The sequence below is a fragment of the Taeniopygia guttata genome, chromosome 11 (genome assembly GCF_048771995.1).
Source record: "Taeniopygia guttata chromosome 11, bTaeGut7.mat, whole genome shotgun sequence".
Taxonomy (NCBI): Eukaryota; Metazoa; Chordata; class Aves; order Passeriformes; family Estrildidae; genus Taeniopygia; species Taeniopygia guttata.
In genome coordinates this window covers 5,259,403-5,275,238 of record NC_133036.1, presented here as the reverse complement: position 1 = coordinate 5,275,238, position 15,836 = coordinate 5,259,403, and the positions used below count along the sequence as shown (strand labels likewise).

At 60.5% G+C, this 15,836-nt stretch overlaps 3 protein-coding genes across 3 annotated transcripts; 2 read left to right on the top strand and 1 right to left on the bottom strand.

Moving 5' to 3' along the window:
- The first annotated feature begins 37 nt into the window (after positions 1-37).
- On the top strand, positions 38-1,560 carry EXOSC6 (exosome component 6). Its single transcript, XM_030282136.4, has one exon. The coding sequence runs from the start codon at positions 51-53 to the stop codon at positions 873-875; it is 825 nt and encodes a 274-aa protein (XP_030137996.3). The 5' UTR covers positions 38-50; the 3' UTR covers positions 876-1,560.
- Positions 1,561-3,740: 2,180 nt separating this feature from the next.
- LOC100227654 (C-type lectin domain family 18 member A-like) lies at positions 3,741-8,971 on the bottom strand. Its single transcript, XM_030282135.4, has 12 exons — positions 8,501-8,971; positions 7,752-7,843; positions 6,937-7,161; positions 6,773-6,870; positions 5,757-5,878; positions 5,560-5,667; positions 5,295-5,387; positions 5,066-5,172; positions 4,797-4,926; positions 4,623-4,719; positions 4,453-4,544; positions 3,741-4,293 (listed from the first exon to the last, which is right to left on the bottom strand). Exons 1-12 carry the CDS (start codon positions 8,598-8,600, stop codon positions 4,256-4,258), a joined length of 1,302 nt encoding a protein of 433 aa, XP_030137995.4. The 5' UTR covers positions 8,601-8,971; the 3' UTR covers positions 3,741-4,255.
- Positions 8,972-10,251: 1,280 nt separating this feature from the next.
- On the top strand, positions 10,252-13,772 carry LOC100224754 (fibulin-7-like). Its single transcript, XM_030282525.4, has 8 exons — positions 10,252-10,458; positions 10,896-11,052; positions 11,214-11,384; positions 11,554-11,679; positions 11,812-11,934; positions 12,032-12,169; positions 12,258-12,396; positions 13,093-13,772. The coding sequence occupies exons 1-8, from the start codon at positions 10,390-10,392 to the stop codon at positions 13,451-13,453; spliced, it is 1,284 nt and encodes a 427-aa protein (XP_030138385.4). The 5' UTR covers positions 10,252-10,389; the 3' UTR covers positions 13,454-13,772.
- The last annotated feature ends 2,064 nt before the right edge of the window (positions 13,773-15,836 follow it).

Below are 15,836 nucleotides of genomic sequence, written 5' to 3'. Positions count from 1 at the left end.
GCCTCCCGCCCGGGCCCGCCCCGCCGCCGTCTCCCGGCGTGCCGCCGACCATGCCGCTGGATCACCGCCGCCTGCGCGGCCCGGAGGAGTCGCAGCCGCCGGCGCTGTGGGCAGCGGCCGCGGCCGAGGATGAGGAGGACGGGGAGGGCGCGGGGGCGGCGCCGCGGGACCCCTGTGCGCTCCGGCCGCTGTTCGCGCGGGCCGGGCTGCTGAGCCAGGCGCAGGGCTCGGCCTACGTGGAGCTGGCCAGCGGCACCAAGGTGCTCTGCGCCGCCTGGGGCCCGCGGGAGGCGGCCGAGCCCGGCCCGGGCCGGCTGCTCTGCGAGTTCCGCCGGGCGCCGTTCGCGGGGCGCGGGGCGCGGAGCCGGCCGGGCGCGGCGGCGGAGCGGGAGGCGGAGCGGGAGGCGGCGGCGGCGCTGCGGGAGGCGCTGGAGCCGGCGGTGCGGCTGGGCCGCTACCCGCGGGCCCGCCTGGCCGTCAGCGCGCTGCTGCTGCAGGACGGCGGCTCGGCGCTGGCCGCCGCCGTCAGCGCGGCCGCGCTGGCGCTGGCGGACGCGGGCGTGGAGATGTACGACCTGGCCGTGGGCTGCGCGCTGTGCCGGCCGGCCGCGCCCGCCGCCGCCTGGATGCTGCAGCCCGCCGAGCCCGAGGAGCGCCGCGCCGCCGCCCGCCTCACGCTGGCCCTGCTGCCCGCCCTCAACCAGGTGTCGGCCGTGCTGGGCGGCGGCCGCGGCGGCCCGCCCGAGGACTGGGCGCAGGCCCTGCGGCTCGGGCTCGATGGCTGCCACCGGCAGTACCCGGTGCTGCGGCAGAGCCTGCTGCGGGCCGCCCAGCGCCGCGATGCCGCCGCCGCCGCCGCCGCCACCAGTGCCTGAGTCCCCTGAGACCTGCGTCCCCCGGTCTGGCGATTGGCATCTCCTAGAGCCCGCCCGAGCTGCTTTCGGTGCTGCCGGAGACCCCTGGAGCCTCCCTGATCCACACACCACCGTTCGGGACTAAAATAAGGTACTTTTAGAATCTTAAAAGTTTATTAAATTTAGCTGTTGGTGAACCCCCATACCGAGCCTGATCCATGCCTCATGCTGCTGGAGAACTGGATGAGCCAACCTTTGCACTGCTGGAGACCCTCGTGTTGCCCACACAGCTGGAGGCCCAAGGACATGAGAATCTGCACCCCCCACACGCTGCCCGAGCACCCCAGAGTGCACCTGAGAAGCCCTCGTGTTACAGGAGACCATTCTCAACTGGCACCACAGGACCCAAACAGCCTTGCCTGCTGCTGAAGCTCCCCAAGAATAACCTCCATACTGCCTCAGCATCCAGAGCCTGTCCAAGGCCTCCCTCCAAGCAATTGCTGGCACTCAGGACCCCACATCTCCACCTGGGCTGGTCACTCACTCCAGGCTCCCCACCATATCCATCTGTGCAGGCAGCACCAGACAGGAACCATGTCATGGCATGGACTGCACAACCCTTGGATTTCTTGCCCAGGCACTGCTTCAGGGTGTCAGAGTTGTGTTTTGTTCATTTTTTCGTAATAATAAATTGTATTTTTTCTGATGAGTCTTCTGCCCGCATGGCCCTCCTGGGGCCTCTGCCAGCCATGAGCAGAGATGGAAAGATGCACTTATACAATTGGGCTCAACCCCTCTGCTCCCACTGTCCTTGAGGAGTTCAGGGAGAGCTGGGTGCTTCCTTGGAATCTGATTATTCCTGGGGATGGAGTGGAGCAGGTGGTTTTGTCTGCCAAGCTGCGCCATGGTGGGCTGGTAGGGAATATTCTGGGTATTTTCCATTGGGATACAGGGGAGAGCTGCACTCGTACCTCTGGCTTGAGCTGTAGGAAAGGCAGCATCCAAGAAACCCCTCAGAGCTGGAGGTTGTGTCTGGCAGCACATAAAATGGGGTACAAAACTGTGCGCTTCAGATGCTTAAAAACTGCATTGGAGTCAAATAACCAGAGAAAAGAAATACAATTTTTTTTTTCCAATGCAATACACTCTTTTACCAGAGCAAATTAGAAATACAGAACACGATTCTGCCAGTGAGAGAAGGACAACTGAGAAATGAGGGACAGGGAACTGAATCAGGACACTGGGGAGCACAGGGGTGACCAGGACTCTTTGGCTGCAGGCCAGGGGCCCTTGTAAAGCTCTTACTGGAGTCCTGCTGGCTGCAGGTGCAATGCCTGGCTGAGAACTGCCTGTGGAAAACCAGTAAGGAAAACACATTTAGGAGCTGGGGCAAATGGGTAGGATGGGAGCAGCACAAGGCTATTGCAGAAATGTAACAGCTCCAGCTATCCTTTTCCTTAGGTGCCCCATCCCAAGGACCCAAAGCTGGGCAGGCTCCAATTAGGGTGGCAGAAAGCACCTCTGACGATGAGGGTAATTAACCTGCAGAGACATTTCCCACCACTGTTGCTATCATTCCTGCTGGGTGGTTGAGTTATTTTTCAGGGATACCCATGCCAGCAGGATGCCTGTGAGTGCAGCTGGGTGCCAGGGATGGGGGAAGCCCTATGTCCAGCTGCTTCTTCCTCCTGTAGGCTGCTGAGACGTGATGATATGTGGGGTGGAGATGCCTCTGGGTGCACAGCTCAGTGATGCCACATCACACCTCCCTGGCAGTGCTCTTCATCCCTTCTTTAGGATTTCACAGCCAACATACATATAAAAGCCAGCTTGAATTTATTTTTTTGCATATATATGTGAGACGCACTGATGCTGTGGCTTGTGATTATCTCCACGTATTTAATTTTGTATTTTTGGGACACTCCAAAACCTCTGTGGCTACTGGGGTGAGGAGACAGTTGAAGGCTCCCTCTTGCACACTCACCATTGGCCACAGTAAGTGTGACCAGCTGTTCCATGGGTGACATTGTGGATGTTATTGCACCAGGGAAACTTCTCAAGTCATCAGGGGACATACCAGCCCACCAGAGCAGTCTAGACCTCCCAGGAGCCTGGCCACTGGCCACAGGCCCCTCAAGCCCCACAGGTGTCGGAGCAAGGTCCTGCTATCCATACGGAGAACAGGGTTTCTGAGCAAGATCCAAGCAGAAAGAAACTGGCACTTGTTTGCTTTCCAGGCTGCCACCTTGTGTGGTGAACTCTGCAGGCTGGCTCTGATCTCAGGGTGAGCTGGGGAAGGCACTCAGTGTGCACCAGGAACCGCTGGCACCCATCTTCTGTGGGGGCAGAGCATCCCTCGGGATCTCCAGCTTCACCCTCATTCTCCCTGGGCTCCTTCCACCTCCATCCTCCCCACCCCCACCTGCTGGGCCCTGCCCTCCTGGCCGCTGGTTTCCCCCTGGGTTTGCCCAGCCCAGCGATGTGGATGTGCCTTCCCTCGGTTGAGACAGTGCCCATGAAACGCCCCGGATGAAGATATTTTCATTTCCACCCCTGCCCAGCACTGGATGGGGCAGTTATGACAGGAGAGGGGCAGTGGCACGTCACCTCCAAAAGCACCCATTGCCACCCACCAGTGCTGGGGGCACGGGCTTGCATCCAGCACATGGGGTGCTGTGACTTGGGGCCATCCTGGGGCTGGGAGAAGCAGCTCTTGGCTAACACCATCTCTCCAAGGCAACCCCACATGCTGAAGACAAGTTCAGCCAAGGCTGGCCTTGGCTCCAACAACCCCAGAACCCACTCCAGAGATGAAACTGGAGGTTCCATACAGTGCAGGCAGGATGTGAGGAGAGTCTGGCTGTCTTAGAGGAGGAAAAAGACAAATTGCTCTTCCCAGAGGAGAGAGGGTATTTATTAATGACCAGGCAGATGATGAAGGACCAGATGATGGTGAGAAACCCACCAGACTGGGGCATTCTCACCCAGGTCACAATAGCTCAGAGCTGAGCCTGGTCCTCCCTGAGCTATGCACCCCCAAAGAGCCCCCTTGGCCCTCGTAACACTGAGACCACAGTCCAGACACAGCCCAGCTGCCAGTTTTGGAGGAGATGCTTTTGTACCTGGGTGTTGCAAGGGACATCTGCCCAGGGTGTTGCAGAGCGATTGTGACAGAGGAAGGTGAGGGGCAGAAGAAGATGCTGTGTCAGGGATGCTAATGTACAGCACACCCCTTCTTGCCAGGTCCCAGTGCCATGGGTCCTCTCAGCCCCTCATTCCCTGCACAAGTGAGAGTGCAGAGATCCTCCTGAGCCATGGTCCGGGCTTTGCAGAGCACCAGGGTCCTCCTGAGCCCAGGTTCAGCACAGCAGCCAGCGCTGGCCGGTTCCAGGGCTGCCAGCTCAGGGATCCCGCTGCCACAGGGCGATGTGTTCCTGGGCTGCAATGGCATGTGTAGTCAGTGCCCTCCAGCCCAGGAGAGACACAGAGGTCTGGGCAGGGCTGGCAACAAGGGACAGAACAGCAGAGCAGGGGACTGGCACCTCCAGGGCCCAGCATGCCCAGGAGAGCACAGGAGGGCTCCCAGGCGCTCACTCACCGAACTGGCAGATGTACCGGTTTCGGGTCTTGCAGCGCTGGTCGTTCCAGTTGAAGGCAGCTGACGCTTGCATCTCCACACAGTTCCCAAACCTGTGTCCCACCAGGATGGTGGTGAAGCCAGTCAGCAGTGACACCATGCAGAGTTTGGTGTCCTCTAGATCCACTTACCCCTGGTTGTCCGGCTGTCCAAAAGCAAAGCTGGTGAAGGAGGATGGCTCACCCACATCCCAGCGGAAGGAAGCCTTGGATGTTTTGTAGGTGAGACCTGGGGGACCAGGACCTGGGTTAGCATGTCTGCCAGCACCCCAGGCACTCTGCACCCTGCCTACTGCTGTCTCTCACCGATCCAGAAGTTTCCAGTCTCAAAATCGGTGTCTGTCACCCTGTTACCCATCTCCAAGCGGCTGAGGTAGAAAGCCAGGATGTCCTGAACCTTCTGGTTTCTTATCTGGGCCAGCATCGCTCCTTTCTCCTGTGGGGAAGGGAGTGAGTCTGCCCCACCTGTGTGGCCCAGCACTGCTCCAAGCAGAGGAGAGGTGCCCAGAGGCACTGAAAGCATGGGTGGCACTTTTCAGCTGTCCAGAGATGTTCAGAGCACCCCAGGAGTTCACCTGGCATTTAATTTTGGCTCCATAGTAGGTGTCGGCTTCAGGGGACACCATGAAGCAGTCGCTGTCAATCCGCACGTCACAGGCATGGAAGGGGAAATGGATCTTTGCTGGGGACACAGGCAGGAGCACTTGGGTCCTTGTGCCAGCAGAGATGGGCCCACAGAGGACCCTTCACCCCACTTCGAGGTCCCCTGCCCATGGATCACAGCAGTGCAGGGCACAGACTCACTGCCGCACTCAGCTCCTCCGTAGCCTGCGTCGCAGAGGCAGGAGCACTCCTCCTTCCTGAACCTTCCGTGGAGGCACTGCCCGCTGCACCTCACTGTGGGCACAGCACTGCATTAGCTGCCAGGGGGCTCAGGAGCCCCTACCCCCTGTGCTGGCTGTGCCACACTGCACCAGCTGCACCCATGCATGCCCTGCAGCAGCCATGCACCTGCATGCCCTGCAGCAGCCATGCACCAGCCTCTGAAGGCTGCACGGGGCCCTCTCACCTTGGCAGTACCTGCCCGTGTAGCCGGGGGGACAGGTGCACTGGCAGCTGCTCATGTCGAGGCGCCCACTGTTCCTGCAGCTCATGCGACAGGGGTTCCTGGGCACCTCTGGGCACGCCAGAGTGACAGCAGGGCATCAGGGGCGGAGGCAGCACCACCAGGGTCATGCAGAGACCATGGTGACAGGGGGCACTCACCACAGAGCCCGCCGCTGTGGTCCCAGGACTTGAAGCAGCCAGAGAGGCCAGCAGTGCAGAGGGAGCACCAGGGTCCCTGCTTGTAGGGCAGGATGGGCATCCCGGCCACCTCCCAGTTGCCCCTGGCCCCACAGGCAGCTGGAGGAAGATGCCCCACCCACCCGAGCAAGCCACACCCCTTTCTGGTGCAGGCCACACCCCTTTCTGGGGCAGGCCACACCCCTTTCTGGTGCAGGCCACACCCCTTTCTGGGGCAGGCCACACCCCTTTCTGGGGCAGGCCACACCCCTTTCTGGGGCAGGCCACACCCCTTTCTGGGGCAAGCCCAGCCCCACCCACATCCATGTCTAAATCACTGCCATGCCTTCGTCCCCCACTCGGTCCTGTCCACAGCACTCAGCCCCACCCACACCCCCTGCCCAGAACATCCAAACCCTCCCGCGTCTAAAACACGGCCCTATTTGCATATAAAAGCCACACCCACATCACCCAGCTCCGCCCACTTCAATGCACAGTCCCACCCACCACCGGGACAAGCTCCCCCTCCCGTGCCGCGCATCCCATAGCTCAGCCCAGACCTGGTTGAGATCCCACCCACACTGCTGAGCCCCTCCCATTCGCACAAGCCTCGCCCCTCTCAGCCACACCCACCACACCCCTCTCTGCCCCACCCACCACACCCCTCTCTGCCCCACCCACCACACCCCTCTCTGCCCCACCCACCACGCCCCTCCCTGCCCCACCCACCACGCCCCTCTCTGCCCCACCCACCACGCCCCTCTCTGCCCCACCCACAACACCCCTCCCTGCCCCACCCACCACGCCCTTCTCTGCCCCACCCACCACGCCCCTCCCTGCCCCACCCACCACGCCCCTCTCTGCCCCACCCACCACGCCCCTCTCTGCCCCACCCACAACACCCCTCCCTGCCCCACCCACCACGCCCTTCTCTGCCCCACCCACCACGCCCCTCCCTGCCCCACCCACCACGCCCTGGCCCCGCCGCAGCCCCTTACCCCGGCGAGTAGGCGCAGGCGAAGGCCTCGCTGGGGCCGTGGGGACCGGGGCAGCGGTGCCGGCCGCAGCCCAGCTGCCCTGCTGTGGCCCACACCAGCTGTGGGAGAGCGTTTGTCACCGGGGTCCCGCTCCCCAGCAGCCCCCCCATGCCCCTCATGCCCACCTGGGTGTAGTGGCGGCAGGTGGCATTGCCGGTGCAGCGTCCTGTCCTGTAGTCATAGCGCTGTCCCTCAGCAAACCAGAGCTCCAGCACGGCCCCGAAGCCGCCCGCGCCCGTGGGCAGCAGGACCTCGCTCCAGCCCAGCTGTGGGGCTGGCGGTGGAGCGGGGCCCTCCAGGCAGCTGGCTGCCCGTGCCCCCGCCTGCCGCCCCAGCTCCTCGCTCCACTCCTGCGGGGATGAGCGTGAGCCACCCAGGGAACAGCCCCAGGGGGTGCGGGGACCACCAAGATGGTCAGTCCAGGAGGTGACTGGGGGACATCAGAGGTTCGACAATGGGTGATGCTGCAAGGGACCCCTAGGGACCCGTCCTGCCCCTGGTGTGGGCGGCTGGGAGGTGATGGAGGGACACTGAGGGCCACCACAGGACATCAGAGACACCCCTAGGTAGCAATTGTACCTTTGATGTGTTCAGGTGTGAGGTGGTCAGGGAATATCAAGGGTCATAACAGGGAATGGAGGACCCCACAAAGGGCTCCAAAGAACTACCCCTTCTGTGTCCTCGGATGATTAGGAGGCATCAGAGGGACATGGGGGACACCAAAAGGCACCTCAAAGCATCAGCCCTGTTTTTGGTGTGCCCTGGATGTGGCAGTGACATGCTTTTCCCCAGACGCCCCACACCAGCCAGCTCTTCTGCTTCATTAGCATGTAAGCAAACTACTGTGTATCACCCATGGGCTGTCCACATCCCCGGGCATGGGGCAGAAGGTGGATGTGACATTGAAGGTGGGGGGCACGGGACCTGCAAGGGGGCTCACCAGCTTCTGCATGTTGGCAGCAGGGGGCTGCACTTTGCTCCTCAACTTGTTGTGCAGTGAGAGCACCAGGAAGGTCTCCTTCGTGCTGAGAGCTGGGGGGGACAGCAGGGGATAGGGAGGGGGCCAGGGGGCCGAGAGCTACAAGTGCCCTCCCCGAATCCCCGGCTGTGGCCAGACCCTTCAGGGGGCCGTGGGAATTCCCCCTGAAGGGTCCAACTGCAACCGGGGATACCGGGAAGGCACCCGGGTCTCCATGGAGACTTGAGGGGAGAGAAGAAAGAGCTTTTGGGCTGGGAGCACAAAAGGGGCAAGGGGCCGAGGGGGGAGCAGCCTGCTGGGCCCCTGTCTTGCACGGGTGGGCTGAGGCTGCCAGGAATGTACCCCCTCTGCCCCCCGCCTCTGTCCTGCCAGGATCCAGACTCCACTGGGCAAGACCTATCACCAGCTGCAGGACCCCCAGCCTCATTCCATAACTAGCTCCATCCCATTCCCAGCCCCAGAGCCCCCTGGTTCCATTGCAACACCAGCCCCAGAGCCCCCCAACTCCATCCCAGCACCAAGTCCATTCCCCCTCTCCCAGCCCCATTCCGTCCTCAGCCCCTATCACCCACCAAGCCCCCCACTGCCATCCCTGAGTGCCCATCACCCACCCAGTCCCCCACACATCTGGTCTGGCCCAAGGGGACGGTGCTCAGGGTGCACTCATCCCCCAAACCTGCTGCCGGAGAGGCAGCCCCTCCACCAGTTACCTCCCGGAGCCAGCAGGGACAACTTTCCTGGAGCATCCGACCTCGTCTCACCCGCCCTCCACACCGGGAGGCTGCAAACCAGCAGGACCAAGAGCTTCATGTAGGTGCTGGGATGGGGGGAGCAGACCCCAAGCTCCGGAGGGAGGACTGGGGAGAGCCGAGCCGCCCCACAGCAGCCCTGCCTTTGGGGCGAGCTCGCTCCTGCGTGCCTGCGTGTGTCTGGTTGCAGGATTTGATCCTATTCAGAGCTCCAGACAGGCACCGCTGGGCAGCGGGAACAAAAGCTTGACGGGTGAGTAATGGCTCTGTCAAAACAGTTGCTCGCTGGAGCGAATGTGGCAGACAAGTCCCGGGGCCCCGGGCTGCAGCCCCGCCGGGATGTCCCGCAGCGGGGTCAGCCCTCCGTGCTCTGCCCCAGCCCCGTGCCCAGCCGGGTCGGGCTGTGAGGGCAGCAGGAGCAGGGGTCGCACCCACTTTGGGACACTGGGACACTGGAAGTCAAGGGGCAGCAAGGGGGCCCCCGCTGCCAGCCTTCCTCCTGCCCCATGAATTAAACATGCCGCGGAGGTAACACACACCGCTGCGGGCACCAAGCCAAATACCCGCTCCGGAGAGCTGGGCAGCGTGGTTACAGGGTGGGAGGGTGTGAGAGCCGGGGGCCGGCGGCGGGAGAGATGCTGAGCCCGAGGGGGCCGGGTCTTGGTGGGCACCTGGAGTCAAGCAGGGGTCCCACAGCCCAGGCTGCTCAGGAGGCTCGACAGCACCACGAGAGCTCTGCCCCAGCACAGGGCTCACAGAACCCCGCTGCTCCCCTGGCACAGGGCAGAGGTGAGGGCTTCAGACATCCCTGCTCAGGATTTTGAAATGCCACAGGCAGGAGGGACTGGGAGCATCCTGCGCACCAGCTGTCAGGGCTGAGCTGCGTGTCAGCATAAACCCAGCTGTAAATGCTTCAGTTCCCTCAGCCTGAGTCTAAACCCGACTCTGGCCTGAACCCTGGCACTAATGCTAATGCCAACCCCAACTCTCATACAAACCCTCCTGCTAATATGGATCTGAACCCTTGGCACTGATCCTAACAGTAACATTAGCCCTAACAAAAAAAACCCCTAACTTTAGCCCTAACAATTACTTTAATGTTAATCAAAACATTAAACTTAATGCAAACTCCAAACCCAACACTAATGCTAACCCCAACTCTAATCCTAACCCCAACTCTAATCCTGACCCTGATCCTGACTCTAACATTAACCCTGACCCTTATGTTAATGTGGACCATAACACCAACTGCACCCCAGCTCCAGGCTGCAGCAGCACCCTGAGTTCAGGGGTTCCCCTCTGAACTCCAGCCAGGGCTGAGCTCATCCCAGCAAAGCTGTGCTGGGTCCAGTGAGTCCGCAGCATTCCTGGGCTACCCTTCCCAATAGCCCCAGCCCCACCGGTGAGCAGAACCCCCACACAGACCTCAGAGTCATCTTTTCTCCCAGGAGACTTTCCCAGGCTTAGCTAGAGCACGGGATTAGCCTCATCCTGCATCTCTGCATGCCGAGGAGCCCCAGAGCCAGGACCGGCCGTGCGGTGAGCCCGGCACCGCCGGTACCACCGTAAGTGCCGTGACAGCCACTGCCTGGCCCCGATATCTGCTGGCCCTGGGACATGAAAGGCCCCAAAGCCTCTGATGTGCAGAGAGGGAAAGGAACGGAAGGGAAGGGAAGGCAGAGGCTAGAGCCGGTGCCAAAGGGAAACTTTCCTACAGCTCGGCCTCAGGCAGGGGAAAAACCAACAAACACATGGGCACAGGCTGCAGATAAATCCCTGCGAGTGCAGGAACGCGGCTGTGAGCAGAAACCGACCGTCAGCATCGTGCCCCTCTAGTCAGCCCCGGCGTGATGCTCCTCATCCTACTGCCAGCCTGGCTGGCCCTGGGCATCCTGCAGCTGCCCCTCAGCAGTTCCCAGGTAAGGACCTGCATTCCCTCCCCTCCAGCCCCCCAGCACGCCTCCCTCTCTGGGCTGCTCAACTCCCACCTCTCACACTCCAGCACCCCAACACCAGCCTGGAGTAGGGGGTATGGCACAGCCACAGCACCTCTGGAGTTGCCAGGGCCAGGGGCATGGTCATGGGGCTTTCCCCCTGCAGCAGTGAAATTATGTTAAATGCACTCAGGGCATGCAGCTTCATCCAAGTGCCAGAGCAGGATCGGGAAGTGGGGGCTGAGTCTGGAGCAGACACGGAGCCAGGGTCAGACCTCAACCAGGATGGGAAGGGGCTCTGTCCAGGGCAGGATATCCAAACCAACCCTAAAGACGCTGGCTGCTTGGAAGGGTCCTCCCAGGCTGTGGCAGGGTGGCAGGGGAACCCAGTGGATGATTGAGGTGTCTCCGTGATCCCCCAGGAATGCCTGAACCGGCAGCAGGCACTCAGCGTGGTGCAGCAGATGCAGAAGCTGCTGTTGGCACAGGAGGCTGCCCACCTGCAGGGCACCCGTGGGCTCCGGCAGCAGCTTTCCATCCTCCAGAGCCACCTCCAGAGACCGGCCACCAAACACAACGGTAATCCTGGCTGGTCACCACCATGGTGACATCCCATGGGGCCAGCTCTGATCCCTGGCCCCACACAAATAGCCTGGGCATGGGACCCCCAGCTCCCTGTCAGGCTGGGGTTGGCTCCAGGCTGGCAGTGCCCATCCCCACCCATGCCTGTCTGTCCACAGAGATGTGTCCGCAGCTGGCAGCGCCCCTGAATGGACGGATGCTGGGCCGGAGCCTGCGGGTGGGCCATGAGGTTCACTTCATCTGCGACGCCGGCTTCCGGCTGGTGGGCTCGGAGACACGCGCCTGCCGGCACAACCGCACCTGGAGCGGCACCCAACCCTTCTGCAGAAGTGAAGTGGAGCAGGGTTGGGGTGCCATGAGCTCCGCCCTCCCCATGGGCCCCTCTGTCACCCTGGGCTGTGGGGTTCCATTGCTCTGCCCAGAGGCTGCAGCAGTGGGCACCGGGGTTGGACAAGAATGCCCTTCTCCAGACGATGCTCACGAGCTCCTTCTCCCTAGGTATTGATGACTGCTCCAGCAACCCGTGTGCCAACAGCGGGACCTGCGTGGATGGCAACCAGAGCTACACCTGCCTCTGCCCCCCAGGCTGGTCAGGCCCCAGCTGCCAGAGCCCCATCTACTCCTGTAGGTGCCTGGGTTTGGGTTGTGGAGGATGGGGATTCTCATGGGGACAGTACCCTTCCCTGGCAGCCCCTGGTACCTTGGCCCCCACCATCTCCCCATGCCCCAGCAAGTGACACCTGCTGTCCCCTGCAGACTGGGTGACACTGAGCAACTCCTCCTTCAGCCGCCAGCCCCGCTGTGCCGAGGGCCGCTCGGGCTCCCGGCGCTGCAGCTGTGACACTGGCTTCCAGCTGCAGCCTGGTGGCGTGTGCCAAGGTAAAAGGGGGGTGAAGATGAGGAGATGATGGAGGGTGGGGAACCAAGGCTTGGTGACAATGGGACCTCTGGCCGTTCCTCACCTTGTCCACCCTAGATGTGGATGAATGCCAGCTCTACCAGTCCAACCCCCAGACACAGATTTGCCTCCATGACTGCCTCAACCTCCCTGGCTCCTACCGCTGCCTCTGCCCCCCTGGGTACCTGCTCCATGCTGACCGCAATGCCTGTGAGGGTAAGAGCCCATGGTGCAGGGCAGGGAGCTCCCACGGGAAGAGGGGTGCAGTGGGGACAGCCCCACTCACCCGATGTCACCACCACAGACGTGAATGAGTGCGCTGGGAAGCAGCACAACTGCAGCCAGGGTGAGCTCTGCATCAACACCTTTGGGGGCTACCGCTGCGTGCACCCCAAGTGCCCCCCGCCACGCCACAACACCAGCTATGTCAAGACCTCTGCCTTGTGAGTACCCTACTGCGCGTGGCTCAGGCTGTGTCACGCCCTGTCCCAGGGTGATGGGTCCTGTTGTGGGCTGGGGGCTGTACTGTGTCACCCAGGGGCAGCAGGGAGAGTACCAGCCAGCACTGGTAGCAAATTGCCACATGGGGTGCTAAGGTGTGCTTGGCATGCTCCCTGATGGTCTTGGGATGCTGGGCGTGCAGGTGGGAGCACCCTAATATGTGGTGGCTTTATCCAGGATCCTGGCCCCTCTCAGAGCCCCAGCCTGAGGGAAATTATGCTGATTTTCCTCTGCTGCACAGCCATGGGGAATGATGCTGATTTTCCTCACTGCCTTTCAGCAGTCCCAGCCATCCCACTCTTGAGATTAAACTGTTTTGTGCCACCCAAATAGAGGAGCATCCCCAATCCTGACTGATTCTACTTCAGGAGCCACATCTGGCCCCATCCCTGACCTTCAGCTGGGACTGTGGCACCCACCCAGTCCCAGCCTCAGAGCTGGGTCCCTGCAAGCCATGGCATTTTCCTGGCAGAAACAGGGATGAGGCAGAGATCCGATGATGGGCACACTTGGATATGGCCGACAGCAGGGTTGGAGATGCTGCCTGTAGCATGGGCTGGGCTTGTGTGCAAGGATGAGGGCAGCTCCCTGAGAGCCAAACCACGGCCCTGAGCGGTGACACCCTTCTCTCCTGGCAGCCAGTGCGAGAGGAACCCCTGCCCCATGGACAGCCGAGCCTGCCACCTGGCTGCCAGCTCCATCTCCTTCCACTACCTGCCGCTCCAGGCCAACCGCACGGTGCCCCGAGTCCTCTTCAAGATGTCCACCACGCGCTTTGTGGGGGACAGCCTGCGCTTCGCCATCACGGGCGGACGGGGCCAGGGCGTCTTCGCCGTGCGGCGCTCGGACCGGCAGACGGGAGAGCTGCTGCTCACCAGCCCCGTGGCGGGGCCAGCCACGCTGGAGGTGGAGCTGGAGATGAGCGAGTTCTCCCACAAAGTCCTCCTGGGCAAGCACATCTTCAAGGTCACAGCCTTTGTGTCCCCATATGTGTTTTGATTCCCTTTGGAGGCAGGTGTGCAGCCATGCCAGGGCCTCTCCTGGGGAGGGATGGAGCAGGTTCAGCTCAGTGGTCCCAGTTTTTGTCCCATTGGAGATATCCCTCTGCCATAATGCTTTCTCATAGCCGTCACAGCAAAAACTGTGTCCCTATAGGAAAAACCCCATGGCTAATGGAAAGACTGGCCTGCTTGTGCCAGACCCCTTCCTCTCTGCCCACATGGCACGCAGAGGGGAAAGACAGAGTGAGCCAACAGCATTTGGCATGCAGATTCAGCTTCTTGTATCTTGTAATATCTAATAAAAGTGGCTGTAGGAAGGGTGTCCTCCTTGCTCTATGTTTTGTCCTTCTGGGGCAAGGCTCCTGGGGATAGCTGGTGGCTGTGCTAATGGCAGGGTCACCTTGCAGAGCTTGGGGTGAGCTACCAATAGAGCTACCAAGCCCATCCAGGGTCCTGAAGTGTCCATGCCCCTCCCAGCACCGCTGGGATCCACTCTGAAAAGTCCCCCAGCATAAAAATGGGAGATGGGCTGAACAGAGAATCAGAATGCTTTGGGTTGGAAGGGATCATCTTGTGCCAACTCCACTGCCATGAGCAGGCACAACTTCCAACACACTGCCCTGAACATCCTGCACAGCCGAGACTGTCCTCAGCCGCCTTGGCAGTGCCTGGGAAGCACAGCAGGGCTCCCTGGCACTGGTGAGCAGGGATAGTGAGAGGGGATGCATATCCTTGTGTGCATGAGGCTTCCCTCTGCAGCAGCTCTGACACGAGCTGCTCAAAACTGCAGCTCCCCAGCTGGCCCAGCACTCGAGCTGTCCCCCTGCACCCATCTGGAGGAGGGTGGGCTGTGAGAACAAGCGGGGCGCAGCGCCACACACCCCTTGGGCACCCCTGTCAGCAGCCAGAGCCCTGTGCAGGGAGAGCAGCTGGGGGCGAAAAGGTGACGAGGGCCTTTGGGGACAGCGAGCGGAGGACACGCCGCCCCCGGGCCGCCCTTCGCTGCGCACACAGAACCCCTCTGAGCCCTGGCACAAAGCAGCCGCTGTGCGCACACGGGCGGCCCATAAAGAGCTCCTTGTGCCCCGTGCCCGCACCGGGCCAGAGCTGGAAAAGCCTGCCCAGGCCAGCAGAGGGGCGGGCTGGGCCGGGCCGGGCCGGGCCGGGGCTGCGTCACCAAAACCCACAGCTGGCCCGGGCCCACATGAAAAGCTGGGAATTACAGGGTAAATATTTATCCCTGCACATGAGGTGTCCCAGCCAAAGCACACATCACAAACGGGGTTTGAGCAGGTTTTCTTCTACCCTTGAAACCTGCAGGTACAACTGGACTAGTCACTAACACCCACATCGCTGACTGCTAATGACAGTGAAAGTTTGCAAAGGTCACTACAAGAAGGACATGGAGGTGTTGTAGCGAGCCCAGCCCCAGTGGAGCTGGGGAAGGTCTGAAGCACAAATCTGGTGAGGAGCTGATGAGGGAGCTGGGAGGGCTCAGCCTGGAGAAAAGGAGGCTCAGGGACGACTTTATCACTCAACAGCTCCCTCACAGCAGGGTGTGCCAGGGGGGATCGGGTTCTTCTTCCAGGTAACAAATGATAGGACAAGAGGAAATGGCCTCAAGTTGTGTCAGTAGAGGTTTAAATTGGATAATAGCAAAAATTTCTTCATGGAAAGAGTGGCCAGGCACTGAGACAGGCTGCCCAGGCAGTGGTGAAATCATCATCCCTGGAACTGCTCATAAGGTGTGTGGATGTGGTACCTGGGGACAGGGTCTAGTGGTGAACACAGCAGTGCTGGGTTAGTAGCTGGACTCGATGATCTCTAGAGATCTTTTCCAACCTTACTGCTTCTATGATTCTGTTTTCCCAGTGTTCTTGCTGCTTGTCTGGGGGTGCACTGAAATGAAAAGTTTGCAGCACCAAACCTGCAAGACTTCAGGAAGCATTTGGACAATACTCTCAGACACATGGTGTGATTTTTGAGGTAGTCCTGAGCAGGGTAAGGAGTTGGACTTGATGTTCCTTGTGAATCCTTCCAACACAGGATAATCCATGATCCCATGATCCAAGCATCCCCAGAAACCATCTTGCTGGAATTGCTGATGACAGACAATGCTAGGAGGGTTTCAGATCCATCAAATGCTATGTTATCCTGGTTGCCATGGGGTATCCTTAATCCTTCACTGATAAAGCAATCCTTAGTTCTGTGTCTTTTACTTTGTTTTACTTAAGCACAAGCCACTGCAAAGCCTCCAGTAAAATTCCAAACTCCCCAGTAAAATCCTGCAACCTCATTATGTCATGGTGTAAATCTGAATACATACATATATATATATATGTGTATATATGTATATATATATATACACACATATATATGTA

Coding starts and splice junctions, on each gene's coding strand:
- EXOSC6 (XM_030282136.4), top strand. CDS start 51: ATGCCGCTGGATCACCGCCGCCTGCGCGGCCCGGAGGAGTCGCAGCCG.
- LOC100224754 (XM_030282525.4), top strand. CDS start 10,390: ATGCTCCTCATCCTACTGCCAGCCTGGCTGGCCCTGGGCATCCTGCAG. Junction 11,385..11,553: donor CACCCAACCCTTCTGCAGAA/GTGAAGTGGAGC, acceptor CCTTCTCCCTAG/GTATTGATGACTGCTCCAGC. Junction 12,397..13,092: donor TATGTCAAGACCTCTGCCTT/GTGAGTACCCTA, acceptor CTCTCCTGGCAG/CCAGTGCGAGAGGAACCCCT.
- LOC100227654 (XM_030282135.4), bottom strand. CDS start 8,600: ATGAAGCTCTTGGTCCTGCTGGTTTGCAGCCTCCCGGTGTGGAGGGCG. Junction 7,844..8,500: donor GTCCCTGCTGGCTCCGGGAG/GTAACTGGTGGA, acceptor TGTCCCCCCCAG/CTCTCAGCACGAAGGAGACC. Junction 4,545..4,622: donor GGACAGCCGGACAACCAGGG/GTAAGTGGATCT, acceptor GGTGGGACACAG/GTTTGGGAACTGTGTGGAGA.